General features: G+C 35.9%; 1 protein-coding gene and 2 non-coding genes across 3 annotated transcripts; 1 reads left to right on the top strand and 2 right to left on the bottom strand.

Moving 5' to 3' along the window:
• On the bottom strand, positions 1-107 carry LOC128040078 (small nucleolar RNA R71). Its single transcript, XR_008194737.1, has one exon. It is a non-coding gene; the product is annotated as a small nucleolar RNA R71 (small nucleolar RNA).
• An 8,665-nt stretch (positions 108-8,772) lies between these two features.
• On the bottom strand, positions 8,773-9,825 carry LOC128039957 (uncharacterized). The gene is made up of 3 exons (XM_052628899.1): positions 9,492-9,825; positions 9,181-9,323; positions 8,773-9,105 (listed from the first exon to the last, which is right to left on the bottom strand). Exons 1-3 carry the CDS (start codon positions 9,823-9,825, stop codon positions 8,773-8,775), a joined length of 810 nt encoding a protein of 269 aa, XP_052484859.1.
• Positions 9,826-19,325: 9,500 nt separating this feature from the next.
• Positions 19,326-19,432, top strand: LOC128040089 (small nucleolar RNA R71). Its single transcript, XR_008194749.1, has one exon. It is a non-coding gene; the product is annotated as a small nucleolar RNA R71 (small nucleolar RNA).
• The last annotated feature ends 6,411 nt before the right edge of the window (positions 19,433-25,843 follow it).

Genomic DNA, 25,843 nt, shown 5'->3' with positions numbered 1-25,843 from the left:
AAGTTGAGGAATGATATCTCTTCTTTCATGCAAATTGGTTTAGAAACATTATATGATACATGGGAGAGGTATAAGGACTTATTGAGATGGTGCCCTCACCATGGGTTACGTCTATAGCTACAGGTTCAAACCTTCTACAACGGTTTGAATCCCTCACCATGCTTACCCTTCGTTCCTAGCACAGAGAAGGAGCAAGTTAATTATATGGGTAATAATTACAGGCCTCAAAATAACCCTTATAGTAACCACTATAATGCAGGTTTGAGGAACCATCCTAATTTCTCCTAGGGTGGTCAAGGAAATTAAAGAGCACAACCTCCTCCAGGCTTCCAACAACAACCTTACCAGCAAGATAAGAAGTCGAACCTTGAGGAGATGTAGACAAAGTTTATCTCGGTGTCAGAAACACGTTTTCAAAACACTGAGGGAGCATTGAAAAATCAACAAGCATCGATTCAAGTGCTTGAGAACCAAATAGGTCAGCTTGCTAAGTTGATTTCAAAATGACCACAAGGTAGTTTGCCTAGTAATACCAAAACTAACCCAAGGGAGCAGCTTAATGCAATTACCATTCGAGATGGAGAAGGGTTGTCGAATCTGAACAAGAACCGAGGTAAGAAACTATGGTAAATAACGATAAGGTTGAGGTAAGCCAAAAAGAGAAAAAGTCGATTGCTACAGAATATAAACCTTGAGTGCCATATCCTAACGCGAAAAAGAGATACCACACGAACGAACAATTTGGTAAAATTCATAAAATTCTGAAAAAATTACATATTAACTTACCGTTTGTTGAAGCTCTTTCACAGATGCCCAATTCTGTTAAATTTTTAAAGGAGCTTTTGGCAAAAAAAAGGAAGTTAGATGATTGATCGACTGTAGAGTTAAATGCAATTTGCTTAGCCATATTGCAAAATAAACTACCGAACAAATTGAAAGATCCAAGAAGTTTTACTATTCCTTATTTAATGGTAGTTTAAATATTGATAATGCTTTCCTGATTTAGGGGCTAATATTAATGTCACGCCCTATAAAATGTTTAAGAAATTAGGTCTTGGGAAACCCAAACAAACTAGGATGAGTATTCAATTAGTAGATAGAACTATTAGATTTCCTAGGTGTATTATTGAAGATGTACTTGTAAAAATCGATAAATTCATATTCTCAGATGATTTTGTTGTTTTAGACATGGATGAGGATAGTGACATACCTTTAATTTTAGGACGAGCCTTTTTAGCAACTGTGAGAATTATAATTGATGTTGGTACGGGTGAGTTAGTACTTCGTTAGGCTAAATTGAAAATATGCCCCGTGGCCGTGCTCCATAGAAAATATGCGTTGGTTGTACCGATGACTCCGGTGCTCTCCCTCCTACCGGTCAATGTGTGAGCCAAGTTGGCATGAATATAGTGTAAGGCCAGAGGAAGATAAGTCGCCTTCGAATGACTCGGGTCATAAGGTGTTGTACTCGGCATGAGGTCTACCCAGCAAAGTGGTGGTGAGTAGTGGATGTCCCAGTATAATCAGAGAAAGCTGTCAGCACTCATGAACTTTATAGTGTATAGTCGCAATACAGCTCTGAACTCTGGGACACTCATATGTCGTGCCGTACCACCGAGTCTGAAAGTGATTGTGCCCGGCTCGTCATGGGTTATCATCACTTGTTGTAAGAGAAATGCCGAATAGAACCCCAAAGTTAGCTCCATGTATGTGGGCTCGATGATAGATAAAAACAGATCCTAAGGAGTTGTGGCAAGGATGGCGTACATGCTATCTACTAACTAGACCTACTTCAAAGCGGCCCAATCAATACATCAGGCTAAGTTGAGTGGCCTTAGTTAAATAAGCTAATATAAGTCCTCCTAGGGACCCTGTGAAAACCGTAAGAATGGATGGCAGACATCGATTGAAGCGCCCAAGGAGGAGGTTACGTCTAGAGTCTCCTGCTTTTTCGAAGCAAGAACAGCGACTTTAGATTTACTGCATGTGTTCGTCATAATGTGCCTAAAAATAAGACAACCAAATATTAAAACCAAAATAAGCAAATAAATGAACCAATTATAATAGAGGCAATCCATTAACTCATGAAATAAAAATCGAATTCAACATCCACAACTTGACGAATAAATAAATCGACATTAAATATAAAATAAACAAAATAAATAAAAAACAATACCAAAATAAATAAAATTAATAGTAAAAAGAACCAATAAAGATAGCCCTAAAATAAACCTAAGATTGGAATAACAATAACAATGAAAATATTAAGTAATAGAATAAGAAAATGATAAATAAAAATACTAACTAGAAAGAATATGAGAAAATAAGTAGCATTCCACCGAACTAAAAAAAACATATTGAAAGTGATCATATATAATGAATAAATAAAAGTAAGGAATAAAGGAATTATTAAAACAAAACTAACAAATTTCATAACAATAAATGATAATGCAAACATAATAATAACACTAAACTACTAAAAAATAAAATAAAATAAATAAACACAATAAAATGAAATAATAATAGTAATAGAAATAATAATGATACTAAAAAGAAAAAAAGAAATAATAAGAAGAATATATAATAAAAATAAAAGGAATAAATAATTAAAATAAATAAATAAATAATAAAAAATGAAAAGGGCAAGGGTGTAGGACGCCGATTGACGGTGGGGGAGGGGGCTCCAATGATGGCTTGACTAGTGGCAATGGGGAAAGAGGCGAGTGTGGTCGATGGGTAAAAGCAGGAGGGCTAGGGGATGGTTTGCTTGAATAGGTGAGGGGGAAGGAAGAAAAAGGGAAGAAGGAGGGTTGGAGGGCATCTTTGGTGAGGGGCTTGACGAGGCTTGGGGTAGGGTTGTAGCTAGGGGAAGGCCGAGGAAGAGGGAGAGGCTAGGGTGTGGGGGAAGGGAAAGAAGTCGTGAGGGAGAGGGAGGGTAGTCGTGTGGTGGGGGTGAGGGGACGGTTGTGCATGGCTCGAAGGTGAGAGTGAGGGGAAGCGGATCGGTGGCGGGGGATGGTGAGTGGCGGCTAGGGTTTCTTTTTGGGGTAGGAATAAGACAAAAACACAAGGAAAGGGGGCTAAGGTTTAATGGGTGAAGCGGTCGTGTAAGGGCCCACGTTGGGCCACACAACCGTGTGGATCCTTCTCAGCCCGTGTATAGTTAAAAATGCGAACCCTGTCTTCACACAGCCTCGGACATGCCCGTTTGTCCACACCGTGTGGTATTAACGATCGTGTGTCAGGCCATGTGTGATTTTCTTCACTTCTCCCATGCCCGTGTACAAGGTTGTGTGAGGCACACGGTCTCACACATGCCCATGCAGCCCAACCATGTCTCTTGCCCTTGTAACTCTCTGACTTGAATTAAAATTGAAAAAATTAGCTCCAAAATTCACAGGGCCTAGGACATGCCCATGTGTCACACGACCGTGCCTCCAGGCCGTGGACCATTTTAGGCCATGTAACCTTTGAATTTTTTGAAAAATTAAGTCCCAAGACTCACACGGCCAAGGACACATCCGTGTATCTAGGCCGTGTGGGTTACATGGCCATGTCGCCAGGCTGTGTAACACATTGTCAAATGCCCCATTGTGAACACGGCCTGGGACACACCCGTGTGTCTAAGCCATGTGGAAGTTTTTTTTTAAATTAAAATTTAATTTAATTAATTTTAAAATAACATGAAATAAAGTTAAAAGAATTAGCCGAATGTTAGACACTCGGGTTACCTCTAGAGAAGAGCTTATTTAGAGTGCAAGCTCAAGTTACCTTATGCGCACGGTTATGGTGGCTCCCGAAGCCAAGGCTTCTCTTTCTCGTTATCAAAATTAATACCAAGATAAGGTTTAAGTCGAGTATTCTTTACCTTAAAAGTGTCGAATTCAGAATGAGTTACCTCAACTGTAGTGTAGGGGAAGACATTCAGTACCGTATATGGGTTTGATCTATTTTCATCAAGCTTCGAAGAGGAAATTCATGGATCCATTTTGTCTAGTAGTACTTTGTCTCCAACGTTAAATTTGTTCATCCCATCCACATGCTCATCATGACATTGCTTTGGCTCTTCATCGGCTGTATCTAATCATAAATACAACAAAGGCAAGCACACCTATCGAACAATAGATAGCTACAGTGAGTACAGATATTGTATCCACGAGGACTAAAAGTATTAGTAATTATTATTTTCTTATTATTTAGCCGACAAATTGGAGTGATGTGTTTTAGTCTAAAAATTACTAAACTAATTTAACTAAGAATGCAATAGAGAATGGATTAAGGAAATAATCGAATATTAACCAATGAGAGAGACAATACTCAGGAAAGAATCCACCTAGACTTCACCTATTATTATGAATCTGAATTAAACGATTTATTCACTTGTGTCTTGATCCAGAGAAATACCTAAATTATGTTAATATATCTTTCGAGAGTAAGAACAATTGACTCTAGGTTGATTAATAGAAATATCTTTACAATTGACTCTAGGTTGATTAATTGAAATATCTTTTTAATTAAACCCTTATCGTCACATTAACTCGATCTGTGGATTCCCCTGTTAGATTTGACTCTAATCTGGTAGATTTATGTCGTCCTATTTCTAGGATTGCATGCAACTCCAATCAATTATGCTAGATCTACTCTTAAACAGGGACTTTTCCTCCACTGAATTAAGCACATTAAACATGAATTATTATCCTGGAAATATTAAAACAAGAAATAAGCATAAATAATTGAGAACAAGAATCAAGTATTTATCGCATAAAAACATAAATTAAACAAAAGGATTCATCATAGGTTTCATCCTCCCTAGGTATATAGGGAATTAGTTCATGATCCTGAATAGAAACATCTTAAAATCAGAAAAACCGCAAGAAACAAAGAAACTCATAAAAACTTCGAAAGAAATTAAAAAGAAATCTTCGATCTTGATGGAGATCTTCTTCTGAGTTGATTTCGATAGTGTTTTTCCGAGTGTTTTCTTTGATTTTCTCTGATGGCCCCTTTATGTCTTCTTCTAATTGGTATTTATCGACTTTAGAATGCTCAGAAAGCCTAAAAATTGTGTTTTTCCATGTATTTTTGAAGCAGGGCACGAAATCAACACGGGCTGGTAGATGGGCGTGTGTAATCTTCGATCTTGATGGAGATCTTCTTCTGAGTTGATTTCGATAGTGTTTTTTCGAGTGTTTTCTTCGATCTTCTCTGATGGCTCCCTTATGTCTTCTTCTAATTGATATTTATCGACTTTAGAATGCTCAGAAAGCCTAAAAATTGTGTTTTTCCATGTATTTTGGAAGTAGGGAACGAAATCAAAACGGGCTGGTAGATGGGCGTGTGTCCAGCTCGTGTGGCATACATGGGCGTGTGCCCAGGCTGTGTGGTTCCTGAAAACAACTTTATTTGTCTAATTTTGGCTCATTTTTCGCTCCTTTCGGTCCCAAATGCTCTCATAAGTACAGAAACATGAATTTAAAGGATTAGGAGCATTAAATTCACTAACTTGCATAATTAATCATCCAAAAAAGTATTTAGAATGGGATTAAGATATGTTACTTATATAGCTTAATAAACATTTATTACAAGTTAAAGAATTGAAAGTGGATGTTGATTAAGTAGCACATATTTGGAGGGACTTGATAGAAAAAGAGTTTAAATTATTGGATTTAAACTGAAATTAACCAATATATAAAAAAACTTTGTAGTTCTTGTCCAAATACAAACATATTATTATGGTTAATAAGCATCTAATAAATCTAAATGGATTCTCAGTACCATTTGTGTAGAAATCTGAGTCAAAATATTGTGTATTAGCCTCAGGGTGTTCATCGTCCCAGGTGTGATCCGAGTCAACATCTATTGTGTAGCTTCTATTTTGAATTTAATTTTTCAGAAACACTTGTCAAATATTTTTTAAGGTTAATTACCAAAAAAACAGAAGTAAAATTACTAGTTTAGTTATTGCTTATAGATTTATACTCATTTTAAGATTTTCATTTCATTTGAAATTTTTAGTGTTTTCGAGTTTTATTATGTGTAAATCATGTATGAATTTTTAATTCAAAATTTACTCGATTTAAGATTTTTCATGTGTGACCCTATTCAAAATTTTTCTTATTTAAGTCGAATATATTTTAATTATCAATTTTATTATATTTTGTAATAATTAATTTTGATAATAATTATTTAAATATATATTATTTATACTGTAATTTTAATCTTATTTATAATTTTATTTGTATCTAAAAAGTATAATTTACAATTTTAGAAGTGATTAAAAGCATTTTGTTTAAAATATTAAATATTGCTCATGTAATTCTCTTTTCTTTTGCTCTATTGTGTTGCAATACTATAAGTACTCTGTGTGTCACTATGATATGGACTTGTTGTTTGTGGTTCATTTACTTGTATTATCGATGGGTGAGAAAGACCTACACTCTGTGAAGTTGGGTCCATGTAATTCCAGTTGCATCAAGTATTCCCTTGTAAAGCTGTTGAGGCTTTCTAGGTATGATGATGTTGTTGTTTGTGTATCGAGCTTGTAGTACCCTAAACCCGGCCTAGACGTTATGGCTAAATCTAGAATGGTTACGATAAAAGGTTTGAAATCTAGTTTCCGTTTATTTAAAAACAGTGTGAATCTTTGTTACTTGAAAGCCCATTTTATTTGAAAACATGTTTGACATAATTATTCAATTAAAAACTTTTTTTATTTACATTCTCTATATGAACCGAATACTTTGCAGCGGAAATTCTTTAAAACCTTATGCTTAGGAAAATCAAATGTGTTTTCTCGAAAACCGTTGTTTGCAGGAAAATAGTCATCTTATCAAACGTTACGCTAAAAGTAAATCCCAAAATAAAATCCAAACCAGAAATAATCCCAAAAGTCCAGAGAGTCTAAAATTTACAAAACTCTCAAACCAAAATTTTAAATGAGTTAAATTTAAGAAAAATTAGTTTACAATGGAATGGATATAACCGAGCTCCCGTTGCACCGACCTGCCTAAGTCTGAGGGTTACCTGAAATTATTAGACAAATAGATAGTGATTTTTTATAACAGAATGTGTAACTCATAAGAAAATAGAATTTCAGATTTAATTACGTGGTAGAACAGATACAGACATATATCTTATGCAGAATCAGAATCATATGAAAATTTACAATCCTACCCCTATCCAATACACACTATCTCCGACCATCCCTACACACCATGTGGGGTCTTAAAGACCCATCCAACCCTACACACCACTTAGTGTCGATACGAGACTTTTCAAAATAATTGCAGCAGTTCTGCCAGTATAATGACGAGATAACGCCTCACACAGAACACTTCCACCACATAAAATATGTCCCACCCCATAATCAGATATAAATAGAAATAACAGATGCCCAAATTTACATATCATACATACTTGTATAACAAATGTAGAACGTGTTTTATACATAATAGATCATACATATTAAATGTTATTTATGGTAAATTTCATACTAACAGATTTACAGAATTCATGCTGTATAGCTTATATAACCACATACCGACCCTAAGAAGGCCCATAGTCGATAAGGATGACATGAACGACCCTAGGAAAAAATTTGAGTTTTGGGCCCACATGGCCCAAATTGCCTTGCCTATGTGGCCCACACGCTTGTGTGGTCTACAAGGCCCAAAATGGCCTACACCCTGTGTCACACACGGCTTAGCACACGGCATGTCACACTACTTTGTGTTGAACATGGCCTGGCACACGACCGTGTGGCGTCAACAGACTCGAATTTTGACTTTCACCATTCGCTATTTTTCAGGTTTCTCATTACATACATGGTCTAGATTCAATATGAACTCCCCGACGAGTCAACTAGTACCTAAAAACATAAAAAACTTAACAAATTATTCCTTATGAGCTCTCCAATTTACGAAACTATAGTCCGTCGACTTTTCAAAGAATCAAAACTTCAACAACCATAATTATCCCAAATCGACAGAATCACTTACCCTCGAACGAACAACACTTCCCTACTAGAATTAATTCGCCGGAGGAGCATTAAACTCACAATTCCCACCTAAATCAACAGATTCACAACCGTTAATTTCCTGTTACAAAAACCATTACCACAACTTCGTCTCTCCAAAAATCCCTAAACCAAACGAACACACATAAACCCTACTTACCAAACTGTAAGAAGAACCAAAAAATCCAAGCCACAGTGATTCAATCGACCAAAAAGATGTCAGAATTGAAGAAAGCAAAATTGGGCAAGGACCCAAAAAAATAACGTTAGAAGAAAATTTGCAGAGAAACAAAAATGTGGGGGAAAGAGGGAATTTTGGAAACAAATTAAAATTAAAATTAAATTCAAGATAATACTCTCAACTCCCCACTACCCTTACTACCAACCAAATCCCACAAAATCCGACCCACTAATCCTTATCCAACTACAACAGAATTTAAATTCCACCAAAACTCTACTATACAAATGGCACACACACACACAGAAGCAAAAATTATTACCAATCACCCACGAGGGGATTCAAGCACAAGATCTCAGGGCAATCTAACACCTTACCAATTAAACCAGCAGATTCATTTTGACATGAGTTGACTGAAAATATTATTTAGGCCTAACAAAAAAGGACAAGGCTAGGAACAAAAATAATTGAATTTTCCAAAATCATATTTGAACCCATGACCTCAAACTCACACCCATTTCACTTAACCACTGAAACGAGTGCTCATTTACGGTAGAATTCATAAGAACAAAATTTGACCTCAAAATTTACTTGATTTGAACAGATGTGGATATTGTTGACGAATCGAGTCCACAGGTTCCCACATGGCTTCCTCAATGCCATCATTCTGCCACAGAACTTTCACTAATGGAATAGATTTCCTTCTTAAGACCTTCACATTTCTATTTAGAGTCTGAACCGGCTCCTCTTCAAACGTCAAATCTGGTCTAACCTCAATCTCTTTTACATGAACAATATGAGATGGGTTTGACTGATACCGCCTCAGCATAAAGACGTGAAACACATCATGGATACGGTCTAACTCTAGAGGTAACTCTAACTTATAATCAACTGGTCCCACGTGCTTCAGAATCTGATACGACCCAATGAACCTAGGGCTCAACCTGCCCTTACGTCCAAACCATAGAACTTTCTTTCAAGGAGACACCTTTAAAAACACGTAATCATCCGTGGAGTTCTCAATGTCTATTCTTTTTAGATCTGCATAAGACTTCTGTCTATCAAAAGCTGCCTTAAGAAGATCTTGAATCAGTTTAATTTTATCCTCAGACTCAGAAACAAACACAGGAGCTAAAACTCATTGCTCACCCAACTCAGTCCAACACAATAGAGTACAACACTTGCAAACATACAGAGCCTCGTCAGGTACCATCTGAATACTAAACTGGAAGTTTTTATTGTAGGTAAACTCAGCCAACAGTAGAAAATCCTCCCAACTATCTCAAAAATTGATCACACAAGTCCGAAGCATATCCTCAAGTATCTGAATCACCCTATCAGATTGACCATCTATTTGAGGATGAAGCGCAGTACTGAAGTTCAACCTCGAACCCAGAGCCTCATGAAGTTTTCTCCAAAACTGATAAATGAAGCAAGGATCTCTATTAGAAATAATCAAGACCGGTACCCTATGAAGTCTCATGATCTCTAAAACATATAACTTGGCCAACTTCTGAAGAGAGTAGTTTGCCCGAACAGGAATAAAGTGGGAAGACTTGGTCAACCGATCTACGATGACGCACATAGAATCCTTCTTAATAGATGTTAAGAGAATCCTACTAATAAATTCCATAGTCACATGTTCCCATTTCCATAAGGGAATCTTAATGGGTTGAAGTAAGCTCGAAGGCAACTGGTGCTTAGCCTTAACTTACTGGCACGTCAAACAACGATAAACAAAATATGTTACCTCCCGTTTCAAACTAGGCCATCAGCACAACTCATAAAGATCCCAATACATCTTATTTCCACCGGGATGCATAGCATAAGGGCTACTATGCGCTTCCCTCAGAATGGGCTACCTCAATTCAGAATCATTAGTACACAAACTCACCTTCAGAAACATAGAATCCCATCACTACCCAACCCAAAATCATAAGTACTACCATCCTCCACTTAACGAAATCACAGAACCAAAGAATCATCCCGAAATTATTTATCCCGAATCTGATCAATCCAAGTTGACTTAACTTGCAACTCAGGTAACAGATTCCAATCATCACACAAACTTAGGCGAGCAAACATCGCCCTCAAATCAGACATTGCCCTATGACTAAGAGTACTGGCCACCAGGTTGGCCTTAGTAGGGTGATACTTAATCCTGCAGCCGTAATCCTTAAGCAACTCAATACATTTACGCTGTCTAAGGTTTAACTCCTTTTGGGTAAGGAGATACTTAAGGGTCTTATGATCGGTGTAGATGATACACCTTTCACCATATAGATAGTACCTCTAAATCTTTAAGGTGAAGACAACTGCAGCTAATTGAAGATCGTGCGTCGGATAGTTTCCCTCATGTCACTTAAGTTGTCAGGACGCATAAGCCACTACCTTACCATATTGCATCAGAACACATCCCAAACCGATGTGCGACGCATCAATGTATACCACGAACTCCTTACTAGATTCAGGCTGTTTCAAAATTAGAGCTTGAGTCAAAACAGATTTACCCTCCTCAACCGTTAACCACCATTGATAGGCCTCATCGTGTATCAAAGATACTCTACCCTTCAATTTCTGCTCAGGGGTGCAGTCAATATCATTCATAATCCTCTCGGTGGCCTCCAACCAATATTTGGCCACAGTCGGAGCGACTCTAGTGACTCTAGTGACTCTAGTTACCGACCTGAGGCTCCCATAACCAAAATGGGGTCCAGTGACCCTCTCCAACACTCTAAGCATGGCTTGGGACAATGTGTCATCCCCAGCGGAGTGACTTTGAGACGCAGTCTCAGCAGTAGGTGTAGTCGGTGTCTCACTCGTATCTAGATTGGGCATACTACCCATCGAGGATGACTCAACTCGAGTCTCTCTATGGCACCTGCCACGCCCACGAGTACCATGACCATGTATTCCACGAGTACTCATCATATTCATAGATTATCTACATTACAAAGTTTTATGTATTAGTTTCAGTATTCAGTAGAAAGTATTTTATGCTTCGAATAAGTATCAGAAGAAATTTTAAGAGTCTTAGAAATGTTTCAGTCTCTAGCTAACTTATTAGAATTTTCTACACTAAAGTATTTCTAAGTTAGAAGTACTTATAAGATCGGTGTTGGAGACTCGGTATTCCGCAGCTTACTTTTTAGATTCCTTTAGAAAATATAGACTTTACTCAGAAAAATAATTTTTTACAAATACAATTTTGAACCCAAAATTTTCACAACCTCAGTTTTGCAACCTGACTCTGATACCACTAAATGTAACACCCTAAACCCAGCCTAGATGTTATGGCTGAGTTTGGAGTGATTACGATAAAAGGTTTGAAATCTAGTTTCTATTTATTTAAAAACAACGTGAATCTTCGTTACTTGAAAGCCCGTTTTATTTGAAAACATGTTTGACATAATTATTCAGTTGAAAACAATGTTCATTTATATTCTCTTTGTTACTACACAAACAACACACACACACAGAAGAAAAATTATTGCCATTCACCCACGTGGGGATTTGAACACAAGATCTCAGGGCAAATTAACACCTTACCACTTAAACTAGCAAGCTCATTCTTACATGAGTTGACCAAAAATATTATTTATGCCTAACAAACAAAGACTAGGCTAGGAACAAAAATAATTGAATTTTCCCAAAATTAGATTCGAACCCATGACCTCAAAGTCACACCCAAATCACTTAACCACTGAAACAAGTGCTCATTTACAACAATATTCATAAACATAGAATTATAATAAGTTAGGGTGTTATAGAGGTGGAAGAGTAGTGGCAATGTCCTTGGAGGTATGCTAATAAGCCTCTAAATCCTAAATTTTACCAAGCTGTTTTCAAATCATCTCTCTCTCTCTATATGCATAAGATTCATATTTGTTTTGATTTGTTTGTAGATGATTTCATACTCGAGTTTGTTGTTGTCTAAAAAGATAGAAAATTGGACCCATTCCGAGCTTATTCTTTCTAGATGTCTTCCATATGGTAGAAAATCTATACACCGCAATATTTGTTACGCTTATTGCCCGTATTGTTATATTTTGTGTCATTCCTAGGTACCCTTCAGGCAAATGGTTTTCATTTATGTATAAATTAGTAAAACAATATTAATTATGACATATATATATATATGTAGGTGATCATTAGTACATTGATATGGTCAATTACAACAATGTAATTGGTCAATTACAAAAACCAATTATGAAATTTATATTTTTGTCGATCCTACCTTGCTTCTTTACGGTTTCTGGAGCAGCACTTTTAATTTCATTGTAAAAAATAAATGGTCTCGACGGGTTTTTTCTAGTCATTAACTAAAGGAACTTGCCAGAAGTAAATAAAAAATTAGAATGTAAAAATTAAACTAAAATTGAAAATATAAAAAATAAAATAAAAATGGATAAATTAATCAAAATCAAGTGTTCCTAATATTTTAGTCCCTAGCAACGGCGCCAAAAACTTGAAGGTCACTAAATTAACTATAAATACGACAAAGGCAAGTACACCTATCAAACGATAGTATAGCTAAGGTGAGTAGAGAATATCGTATCCACGAGGACTAAAAGTATTAGTAATTATCGTTTTTTTATTATTTAGCTGATAATTTGGAGTGATGTGTTTTAATCTAAATTTACTAAACTAATTTAACTAAAAACATGCAACAATGAATGAATCAAGGAAATAAGATTATTAACCAATGAGATAAATAATACCTAGAAAAGAATTCACCTAGACTTCACCTATTATTATGAATCTGAATTAAACGATTTATTCACTTGTGTGTTAATCCATAGAAATCCCTAAATTATGTTAATATCTCTTTCAAGAGTAAAAACAACTAACTGTAGGTTGATTAATTGAAATCTCTTTCTAATTAAAACCCCTATCGTCGCATTAACTCAATCTATGGATTCCCATACTAGATTTGACTCTAATCCTGTAGATTTATGTCTTCCTATTTCTAGGATTGCATGCAACTCCACTCAATAATGCTAAATCTACTCTTAAACAATGACTTTTCCTCCACTAAATTACGCACATTAAACATGAATTAATATCCTAAAAATATTACAATAAGAAATAAGCATACATAATTGAGAACAAGAATCAAATATGTATCACGTAAAAACAAGCATTAATTAAAAGGATTCATCATAGGTTTCATCCTCTCTAGGTATATAGGAAATTAGTTCTTAATCTTGAATGAAAAGATCTCAAAGTCAGAATAACCACACGACATAAAGAAACTCAATAAAACTTCGAAAGAAATTAAAAGGAGATCTTCGATCTTGATGCAGATCCACATTCTAGTCAATTTCAATGGTGTTCTTTGAGTGTTTTCTTCGATCTACTCTAATGGCTCCCTTATGCCTTTTTCTCATTGGTATTTATAGACTGTAAAATGCTCAGAAAGCCTAAAAAAATTTTTTTTCCCCATAATTCTGAAGCAGGGGACAAAATCGACACAGGTTGGCACATGGGCATGTGTCTAGCCCGTGTGGAAATTGCCCAGGCCGTATGGCTCCTGAAAACAACTCTATTTGTATGATTTTGGCTCATTTTTCACTTATTTTTCTCCCAAATGTTCTCCTAAGTATAGAAGCATGAATTTAAAGAATTAAGAGCATCAAATTCACTAATTTGCATAATTAATCATCCAAAAACTCATTAAGAATGAGATTAAAATATGTTACTTTTATTGCTTATCAAATATCCGCACACTTAAGCGTTTGTTTGTCCTCAAGCAAAATCCTGAACTCACATGTAAGTTAACATTTCTCATCTTGTAATTCTCATCAACAATATCTTAAAATAATTCACAAATAATCATGCATTGGCAATTGAACTAAAAGAGCACTAAAGTCTCAAATAATCCAAGTCGAAATTTTTTTAAAGCATGAAAACATTGGTATTTCCCCTTATCTAAGTAATTACCTTTAATTCAAAATTGACAAGAATCAACATCCTCACTAAAGATTCACTCAAATCACTCAAAGTGTTTAAGGTTCAAGAATAAGCACTCAGTAGTTAACAAGAAATGTCATTAACATAAGCTTGCATAAATATCAAATCTCCACTACTATAAAATGATATGATACACAAACCAAAAGGTCTTTAAGAGGTTGTAATGGGGCTTAGGTTAAGGGTGTGGAAAAAGGATAGAAAAGTTGGTTAGAATCGAGATCAAATTGATAAATTACCAAACTAGAAAAATAAAAAAATGCTAAATTAATGCAAATGCATAAATCAAGAACAATTCAAGAATAAGAAACGAGCTTCTTCTCAAAATATGAATTTAACTGTTCAAGCTCGATCAATATAGAACTAAATAATATTCGATATGTTTTTGATATTTTTTTAGAACAAAAATAAATAATTCAATAAATCAAAAAAAGAGCATAGTTAGGTAATTAACCATAAAAAATCTCAACAAAAAGGGAGTTAATAAAATGAGAAAAAGTCTCCAAAAAAAAGAGTTATGGGTTAACAGTAATGGGTAAATCACGAAATGGTGTGTTAGGCTCAGTGAGGTTCACTAAGGTTTAATTAAAATTGTAGGCTTTTTATGGGATAAGTGGGTTGAAACCTAAGTGTCTTTATCATCTTAGTATATCAAATCAAATGTGTGGTCTCGACATGTATAATAGAAGCAAGTTCTAGAATGACAAATCAAAATGACACACTCATAACCAATAATAAAATGAACAAGAAAAATGTATGCTCTAAAGGCTCAAAATCTCACAAAAAATCATGGTTTTTCATGTCAAACTTGTCAATTTAAAACTTCAAGATAATATCTCAATCCAGGGAAACAGGCTAAAATTTTTTAATATCTAAAAAATAACTTATCATGCTTGATTCTTTCATGTCTTAAAGTTTAAATAAACCAATGCACAAATATCTACAAATTAATCCAAAACACATCAACAGAAACCCCAAATTGAAAAAAATTCATTTTAATGGAAGTATGAGAAACTTGCTTAAATACAAAACATAATTCAGGGATTTTCTAATAATTATACAAATAACCTCCCGAAACTTAAGATGTAGATTGTCCTCAATATACAAATAGATATAATCACAGTATAAGCAGAATATTATAAGAGAGGAAAAAAACTGAAACTGTCCTGAATATTGGATGAAATCGCCAGAATGGTGAAAAGCAGAATTGTACACAATTCTAAATGTAGTGCATGATTCTGAACAAACTAATAAGAAAATAAACAAAAATAATAAAGAAGATTAAAATGTTACAACTCAATCAGAAACAACCATAAAAATAAAAATATAGTTCAAAAGAAAAAAAAATGGAAAAAAACTAAAAACAAAAATAAAAATATATATGATAATAAACTAAGAAAAATAAACCAACCAATAATAATAATAGTAATAACAAAAGTAATAAAATTAAGGTAGCATGTAAAATAGTAATTGTAACACCCCAAACCCGACCTAGACATTATGGCCGAATCTGACGATGTCACATGGTAGTACTTTTCAAAAAATATGTCGTCACTAAATCCCCTTTTCTATTTAACCATTTTTTTTCAATATCTTATGTTAATTTCAAATCGTGTCATTCGTTTTCAAAACATTATTCATTTACAAATCGTTATTCAATTTGAAAACGTTTTTTTATTGCGGAAGATTTTAAACAGTTGGCGTATTCATGGTATTTTTGATAAAACATTAATTTCATTTGAAAAACTGAGTTTTACCTAACACTAGCAGATTTAAATCATAAAACCGTATAAAATCTAAATTTAAACCAAAATTTGTAAAGTCCATAATTACAACAAAATACTACCAAATAAAAGTAAAATCATAAATAGGTAATAAACAGTGTAAATGAAGTCGTGTGGCCACCAATGAGTCCTCCGCCGTACTGATCTGCCTATATCTGCAGAATAACTGTAAAGATTAAACAGAAGGGGTAAGTTTACGTAAACCTAGTGTGTAATCCCCATACAAATGAACAAATAATCACAGTCTAGACTTAAGCCTTTTTCAGTATCAGTATCAGTTTAGTTTGGGCCTTAGCCCATCTCAGTACAAAAACAGTCATGCAATAAGGCTTTAGCCCATCACAGTATCAGTAGCAGTAATAGATATGCAATCACAAAAATCCTACCCATCCAACCTCTACACACTATCTCCGTCCAACCCTACACTCCATGTGGGGATATAATCAACCCGTCTATCCCTACACTCCAAGTAGTACCGAATGCAGTACTAGACAGTAGTTTGCAGCTGAGTTGCCAGTAAATTAGGCTCGAGGCCTTTCAGTACGCTTCCTCCAAACATTATAATCCCCCAACCCAATGCAATGCAATATACAGATATGACATGCTATGACATAATATCATGCATGTAAACAGGGCATACAGTATCAAATCAGTGGGACATCATCAGGCTTAATCATATCAGTCATACAGTCATTTCAGTCAATTAGGGGTCTAGGTAAGCTTACAGACCCTACAGTAGGTTCATAGTCGACTTGGGTGACCCGTGCAACCTTTTAAGTCAAACAGTGAAAATGGGCCTATAAGCCCATAATGTTCGCCCATGTAGGCCCACACGCCCATGTGGCCCACATGACCCAAATTGGCCTTGGCCTCATGATCCATTTTAATGTAACCCGTGCTTGTTAATTATTCATATGCGTTTCCACTATTTACTCATATGATCCTTCAAAGCTATCTACTTGAGTCATTGTTACTAAATTATTTGTATCTTAAGCTACAGAATTCTGAATTAAGATCTGCAAATTTTCCCTGAACCCAGACTCACATATCTTCTTACCATAAAATTTTTAGAATTATTGGTTTAGAAAATAAGTACAGTTTATTCTTTAAAATTTCCCTGTTCTGCTTTTTGACAGTTTTGACCTTTCTGCACTAAAACTTAATTATCTTCTCGTATAGAATTCTAATGATGTTTCTATTTGTTTCTCTTGAAAGTAGACTCATTCAGGATTTTAAAAATATATTTTTATAACCTATAATTATTTTTCTCTAATTTTTGATAATTTTCCAAAGTCAGGATAGAGGATTCTGAAATCATTTTGACCCTGTCTCACTAAAATTCAACTATCTCATAACAAGAAATTTTTTTGCTCACTTCGTTTCTTCTATGAGAAACTAGACTCAAATATATTTTTGTGGTGATTTTTCAAAGTTATCCTACTGCTGCTGTCCAAACAGAAAGCAATTTTAGCTTTTTGTTGAATCCCTTATTTTTGTGTTTTGGGTACACACCTGGTTTCGTTTCACTGCAAATATGCTCCCAAGCACTTCAAGACCTAAAAATAAATAATTAGATCCCAATTTAGATCACTAACAAAAACTCACAACTGAAAATCGTCTACATCAAAATCGATAGAAAACCCAAACACTTATCGACAATGAACTGAAATTTCTAACGCTCAATTTGCTTGTGTAGCCGCAACTGATTTCTGATTTTTGCCTAAACCAAGAGAGCCAAAACAATCCTTTTTAGGAACTAGCTAAGAAACGATAAAATAAAGGCATTCAGATACTTACAGAACAAGTGTATACAATTGCTGGCCGGAAAGTAGGCTAGTAGAAAAATCAAACAGAGAGGGTGGACTAGGGAGTAAAAATTCGGCAAAGCAAAGAAGAAGAGGATGGCAGAAAAATTGGGGAAAAGAGGAGAATGCCAAAATTTGGGGAAAATAAAAACCAAATAGAAACTTAGATGATATCGATAGCTACCCCCACATACCTAAATTTTCTCCCACTAATCCTACTTACCTACAACCACTACAGAATCCCACTCTGCCGAAATACTTGACCATCACTGCGTAAAAACAACGCCTACGCTCCAACATGGATTTGAACTTAATACCTCATGCAATCAAACACTCCACTTAACCACTAGACCAGCAAGCCAATTCTGTTATTTGATTACCAACTATTAAACTTAAGCCTTTTAGGCCAGGTTAAGGCTTTATTTATAAAAATACTAAAATTTTCCCAAGTCATGGCTTGAACTTGGGACCTCCCAAACACATCCAAAACACATAACCACTAAAGCAGATAGATATTTGTGTCACACATTCACAATACCCAAAATTAAAATTTTGGGGCATTACAGTAATAAAACAATAAAATAAAAATCACTAAACAGAATAAATAAAATAAAATAAAATAAAATCAAGCAAAAGAAATTAATAAAGAGATAAAATAAAATATTAAAATAATAAATAAATAAAATAGGGAAAATATGGCAAAAGACCAACGGGGGTTGGAGATAGTGGTAGGAGACGTAGCGGTGGGGCGTGGCAGGGAAAGGGGTGTGATGGAATGGAAGAGAAATGGGAGGTTCTTAGGGAGTGGGTGGTGGTGCGATAAGGGGGTGACGAGGTTTGGAAAAAGAGAAAGAGGGAGGTTGTTTGTGGGAGGAAAAAGATAAAGCGAAAATAAAATATTTAGGGTTTGGGGGTGAAAAGATGGACACAATTGTGTAAGGGCCCGTGTTGGGCCACATGGCCATGTCACATGCGAGGGTGGGGCTTTACCAGCCCGTGTGCGATTAAATATGCTAACCTAGTCTTCACAAGGCCTCGGACACGCCCGTGTGTCCAGGCCGTGTGGACTACGTCAGGCCGTGTAACCTTCAAAATTTTTAAAAATTAAGTCTCAAGACTCACACGGCCAAGGACATGCCTGTGTGTCCATGCCGTGTGGGTTAAATTTTTTATTATTAAAATTTTATTTAATTAATTTGAAAATACATGAAATAAAGTTAGTAGAATGTTAAATACTCGGGTTGCCTAGATTATTCATTCTGCCTCTATTTATCTCGCATTACATTACCGGATGTACCTGTGTAGAAACATGCAAACCATCAATTTTCTTATTTAAAAGTTCTACCTGATTCGATAATATGGTGACTGCATCAATATTAAAAACACCAGCAGCTTTAATCGGCTTAGTCCTCATGACTTGTCACTGATAATTATTTAGTGCCATTTCTTCTATAAATTCATAAGCAGCTTCAGGTGTTTTCTTGTTAAGTGTATCACCAGCTGCTACATCGATTAATTGCCTCATTTAAGGGTTCAAACCATTGTAGAAGGTTTGAACTTGTAGCCATAGAGGTAACCCATGGTGAGGGCTTCTTCTCAATAAGTCCTTGTATCTCTCCCATGCATCGTACAAAGTCTCTAAATCTATCTGAACAAAGGAAGAGATATCATTCCTCAACTTGGTTGTCTTAGCCGGTGGGACGTACTTTAGAAGGAACTTCTCGATCATTTGAGCCCATGTAGTGATGGAACCTCGTGGTAAAGAATTCAACCACTACTTTTTTTTGTTCCTCAACGAGAAAAGGAATAGCCTTAGGCGAATAGCGCCGTCAGTGGTGCCATTAATCTTGAAAGTATAATAGATTTCTAGGAAATTTGCCAAATGAGTACTTGGATCTTCGTCTTGTAAACCATCGAATTGAACAAACTATTGTACCATCTGAATAGTGTTCAACTTTAGTTTGAAATTATTTGCAGCAATGGTAGGTCTCACAATAATTGATTCAGCCCCAGTTAGAGTGGGCTTGGCATAATCATGCATAGTACGAGAAACAGGATCTCGATCTGCAGCAACTGCAAGAGGTAGCTGATTATTCTGGTTACCACCCATCTCTTCATTAATAATAATGTCCTATTGTTCGTCTACTATATTTTGTTGATTTTGCCTTGCTTCTATACGATTTCTGCGGGTAGTACTTTCAATTTCACTGTCAAAAATCAATAGTCCTAATGGGTTTCTTCTAGTCATAAACTAAAGAAACCTGCCATAAGCAAATAAAAGAAAAAAATTAAAATGTAAAAATTAAATTAAAAAAATAAAAAATAAAATAAAAATGGCTAAATTAATAAAAATTAAGTGTTCCTAATATTTTAGTCCTCGGCAACGACTCCAAAAACTTGATGGTCACTAAACTAACTATAAATACAACAAAGGCAAGCGCACCTATTGAACAATAGTATAGCTATGGTGAGTAGAGAATATCATATCCATGAGTACTAAAAGTATTAGTAATTACCGTTTTTCTATTATTTAGTCGATAATTTGGAGTGATGTGTTTTAATCTAAATTTACTAAACTAATTTAACTAAAAACACGCAACAAGGAATGAATCAAGGAAATAATTTAATATTATCTAATGAGATAGACAATACCCAAGAAAGAATCCACCTAGACTTCACCTATTATTATGAATCTGAATTAAATGATTTATTCACTTGTGTCTTGATCCGTAGAAATCCCTAAATTATGTTAATATCTCTTTCGAGAGCAAAAATAACTGACTCTAGGTTGATTAATTGAAATCTCTTTCTAATTAAAACCCCTATCGTCACAGTACCTCGATCTATGGACTCCCCTATTAGATTTAACTCTAATCCGGTAGATTTTTGTCTTCCTATTTCTAGGATTGCATGCAACTCCATTCAATTATGCTAGATCTACTCTTAAACAAGGACTTTTCCTCTACTGAATTAAGCCCATTAAACAATAATTAATATCTCTGAAATAATAAAATAAGAAATAAGCATATATAATTGAGAATAAGAATAAAGTATTTATCGTGTAAAAATGGTTCATAATCTTGAATGAAAAGATCTCAAAGTCAGAATAACCACAAGACATAAAGAAACTCAATAAAACTTTAAAATAATTTAAAAGGAGATCTTCGATCTTGATGCATATCTATTTTCGAGTCGATTCCGATGGTGTTCTTCGAGTGTTTTCTTCTATCTTCTCTGATGGCTCCCTTATGCCTTTTTCTCATTGGTATTTATAGACTTTAAAATGCTCAGAAAGCTTAAAAATTGTGTTTTTCTGTGTATTTTAGAAGCAGGGTATGAAATCATTTCTCATTGGTATTAATATCAATTCTCGGTTCTTTGTACGCTACATCTCTGATCTGCAATCTGTTTTATCGTTGTTGGTAAGTGGTTATGGTATGATAAGGAGTCATCTGTTACTTTTTGAGAAACAGTATTGAGTGATAAGTGGGGTGCAATTGAGATGGTTTGTCAAGTAGCAGTCTAATATAAAAATGGTGACTTTTGTGTAGGTGGTGGTCGAGGTTGATTGGCACATTGCCTAGGAACTAAGGGTACGATGATCATTGATTTTCGGAACAAGAGTGTTCGAAACGAAGGGAATCTGCAAATCACATCAGGTGTGTAAGCACCCCACTGTAACTGTAGAACGATAAAAGTTGAAAAGCTAGAAATAAGGCATTTGAGACCAAACGAGCATGCGATCGCTCGTGTGGTAAGCCAAACCCGCGAATCACAAGCCTCCGCAAAATGGGCCATGTGGGCTCCACACAGATAAAATGCATGATTTGTGGCAAATACTGGACTGGGCTATGTAGATCTCATAGCCTTGGCGAAATCTACGCTGAACGAGTCGTACGAGCGTGTGGGCCCACTTGGGCCGAGTAATGGGCCTTAGGCCCATTTACACTGTTCTGACCATTTAGGTTACCTGAGCTGCTCGAGGTGACTGTGGACCTTTCGAGAGGTTGATATATACACTGAAACCCTAAAATAGGTAAAATGACGAAAATACACCCTTAAAGTAAAATGACCAAAATACCCTCATAGGGTAAAATTACTGAAATACCCCATAGGGTAAAATGATTGTTATGGCCTTACGTTCTGTATGACTGATTTGCTCTATGATATGTATGACTATGATTGAGCATGACATTTTGCACATACGTATGATATTATGTCACGATATATTGCATGGGGATGAGTTGTTATATTTGGAAGAAGTGTATCGTACTGATAAGGTCGCACAGGTCGCTCAAAACGACTGTAGACCTATTGATGGCTATATGCTATTTATTTTACTGGCAGCTTTGTTGCAATACTATTTAGTGCCGTAATCGATGCTAATCTTGGTGTGTCTGGCTGGGTGGGTCGATTTTATCCCCATATGGTGTGTTTAGCGAGATGGAGTGGTGTGTAGAGGTTGGATTGGGTAGGATTTCTAACTGCATATCTGTACTAATTAATGATTTTGTACTGTTATTGCATCGATTAATGATATTACATATTGTTCATTACATGACTGATATATGTTACTGTTATGGGCCAAGGCCCCACTCATGCTATTACTGAAATTGGGCAAAGGCCCTACTGATTACTAGCATTGTGATGGGCTCAAGTTCAATCGTTTACTGTTACGGGAAAGGGCTTAGGCCCACACTGACTGGATTGTTACTGTAACGGGATCAGGGCCAAACTGTATTTATCTACAGTTTAAATGACTGTTTGCTTGTTAGGGGATTACACACTGAGTTTTCGTAAACTCGCCCCTCTTTTTAACTGTATAGGTATTCCCTAATTGTAGGTGGGTCGGTGCTGCAAGGGACTCAATGATGGCCACACAACCGCATCAGCTTTTGTTTTTAGCCTTTGATTTATAAGTAACTGAATTTGGGTATTTTTATGTAAAAAGGCCTCTTTAAAGTTATACACTTTCAATTGGGTTTTATTTACTTAGTTTGATATAAACTGTTAGTTGTAGAAAAAGACGGGTTTTCAAAAGGTAACTGTGTTCAAAGACACCATGTTTTCGCAACATTTCCAAAAAAATTCCGCAATAAATGAGATTTTGGGAAGTTTATAACGTTTTAAAAGTGCTTAGCTTTTAATGATGCACGCTTGGAAATGAACAACCTATTTTGGAATCATCGTTTAATAACAAAATGATTAATTGGTTTTAAAGATTTCAATGAAAACAAGTTTTATGCTAAACACCTGAATGTGACACTGCCAGATTCAACCTTAACTTTTAGGCCAGGTTTAGGGTGTTACATTTAGTGGTATCAAATCCAGGTTACAAAACTCAGCTGTGGAATGGGTTTTGAAAATAGTTGGAATTTCTAGGAAACAATTCTTGAAGTGTTTTGGAAGGTTTACAAGTGTGGCACACCGAGTTTCCAGCGCTAAATCCGTAAGTTTTCTTTATACTATAGACTGCTTAAACTGAAATATACTGAGAGACTACTATAGAGAGTAGGACTGTACTGAAACTCTTTAGTGAGAGTAAATTGAAACTGTAGGGATACCTTGATTTGCGAAAAGAAAACTCTGATTACTTTTTTTCAGAAGACATCTGTTAATAATTACTGGAATTTCAAACTGATACATAAAAATTCTTAAACTGATAATACGTTATTTGATATGAGCACAAGAGCTACACACGGACGAGGTATAAGAGGCCATGGTAGAGGCCGTAGAGGTCTTCGAGTTGGGTCCTTGTCGCTTTGGCCATATACCTAATTTGGAACTAGAGTGCGCAACGGAAGCATAGTGGTGGAGTCTGTATTATGTGACTGATCTGATAATTGGAAATTTTGAGGACGGAATTTCTTTAAGGAGGGGTGAATTGTAACTCCCCAAATTTTGGGCTTAGAAGAAATAGGTTTTTAACAAGGGAACAGTTAGGAGACTGCACATAAATATTTAGTTGTGCAAGGAAGTGACATAAATGAATGTCTGCTTCAGTAGTTAAGTGATTTAGGAGTGTTTGAAAGTGTCTGAGAAGTCAGGGGTTTAAGCCTTAGCTTATGCAAAAATTTTATTTTAAGTAAATAAAATCCTTGGATCTAGATAGTAGGTTCTTAAATTATTGTGGTTAAAATATGATACAAAGGAGTTGTTGGTCTAGTGGTAAGGGGCGAGTGGAGTGTACATGGGGTCTAAGGTTCGAGTGGTGGCGCATAAAAAAGGGAGTATTTATTTTGTTACCTAATTCATGTGGGTGGTAGAGTTGGATTGAAGTACTGCTAATTGGAGTTTGAACTGGTCATAGAGAGAATTGAGGAGGGATATTTGGAGAGATTTGAGGAGAGAATATTGGGATTTGGGGAGGTTGTTGTTGTGGAGAGATAATAGTAGAAAATTAAGGGATAGGAAGTGGATGGAGAGTGTGTAGCCAAATTGGAGGAGGAAATTTTGGGATTTGGGGTTGTTCTTGATTTGGTGAGAGTTAGAATTAAGGTTTCATTACTTTTCTTTCAACCTTGACCGAATACAGCTTCTCTCCTCCTTCACCATTTTTCTTCTCGATTTTCTCTCATAGTCGATTCTCCCTTATTCTTTTTTTAACCTCTGCCGAATAGCTCTCGGCTTTAGTAAGGGTTCGTTGATTAATTGGGAGCGCATGATTTTTCTCTTTCCCTCCTTCAAGTGCTCTCCATTGGCTGAATACTGATAGATTAATCTCGATTCTTAGTTCTTTGTACGCTACATCTCTGATCTGCAATTTGTTTTATCGTTGTTGGTAAGTGGTTATGGTATGATAAGGAGTCATTTGTTACTTTTTGAGAAACAGTATTGAGTGGTAAGTGGGGTGCAATTGAGATGGTTATCAAGTATGGGTCTAATATAAAGATGGTGACTTTTGTGTAGGTGGTGGTCGAGGTTGATTGGCACATTGCTTGGGAACCAAGGGTGCGATGATATTGATTTTTGGAATAAGAGTGTTCAGAACGAAGGGAATTTGCAAATCACATCAGGTGTGTAAACACCCCACTGTAACTGTAGAATGGCAAAAGTTGAAAAGCCAGAAATATGATGTTTAAGACCACATGAGCGTGCGATCGCTCGTATGGAAAGCCAAACTCGCGAATCATGGACAATAGACAGTGGAGGCCTCTATGAGCATTTTCATGGGCTTAGGCCGTAATGGGTCACATTAGGCCAAAATGGGCCGTGTGGGCTCAATGGGCTTGTGGGCCCCACACAGATGAAATGCACGATTTATGGTAAATACTGGAGAAATCTGGGCTAAATGGGCTGCATGAGCATTTGGGCCCACTTGGGTCGAGTAATGGGCCTTGGGCCTATTTACACTGTTATGACCATTTAGGTTACCTAACTTGCTCGAGGCGTCTGCGGACTTTTCGAGAGGTCGATATCTGCATCGAGACACTGTAATAGGTAAAATGATCGAAATACCCCGTAGGGTAAAATGACCGAAATACCCCCATAAGGTAAAATAACCAAAATACCCCCATAGGGTAAAATGACCAAAATACCCCCATAGGGTAAAATGACCGAAATACCCCCATAGGGTAAAATGATTGTTATACCCCTAGAGATGAAATGACTGTTATGGCCTTATGTTTTGTATGACTGATTTGCTCTATGATATGTATGACTATGATTGAGCATGACATTTTGCACACACGTATGATATTATGTCACGATATAGTGCATGGGAATGGGTTGTTATATTTGGAGAAAGTGTATTGCACTAATAAGGTTGCATGGGTCGCCCAAGACGACTGTGGTGGACCTACTGATGGCTATATGCCATTTATTTTATTGGCAGCTTTGTTACAATATTGTTTAGTGCCGCAACCGGTGCTAATCTTGGTGTGTCTGGCTGGGTGGGTCAATTTTATCCTCACATGGTGTGTTTGGCGGGACAGAGTGGTGTGTATAGGTTGGATTGGGTAGGATTTCTAGCTATATATCTGCACTGATTAATGATTTTGTATTGTTACTGCATCGATTAATGATATTACATACTGTTAACTGCATGACTGATATCTATTACTGTTATGGGCCAAGGCCCTACTGATACTAC

This window comes from Gossypium raimondii, chromosome 3, assembly GCF_025698545.1.
Source record: "Gossypium raimondii isolate GPD5lz chromosome 3, ASM2569854v1, whole genome shotgun sequence".
NCBI classification, from domain to species: Eukaryota; Viridiplantae; Streptophyta; class Magnoliopsida; order Malvales; family Malvaceae; genus Gossypium; species Gossypium raimondii.
Note: the sequence above shows the minus strand (reverse complement) of the source record. Positions and strands in the feature narration are given on the sequence as shown.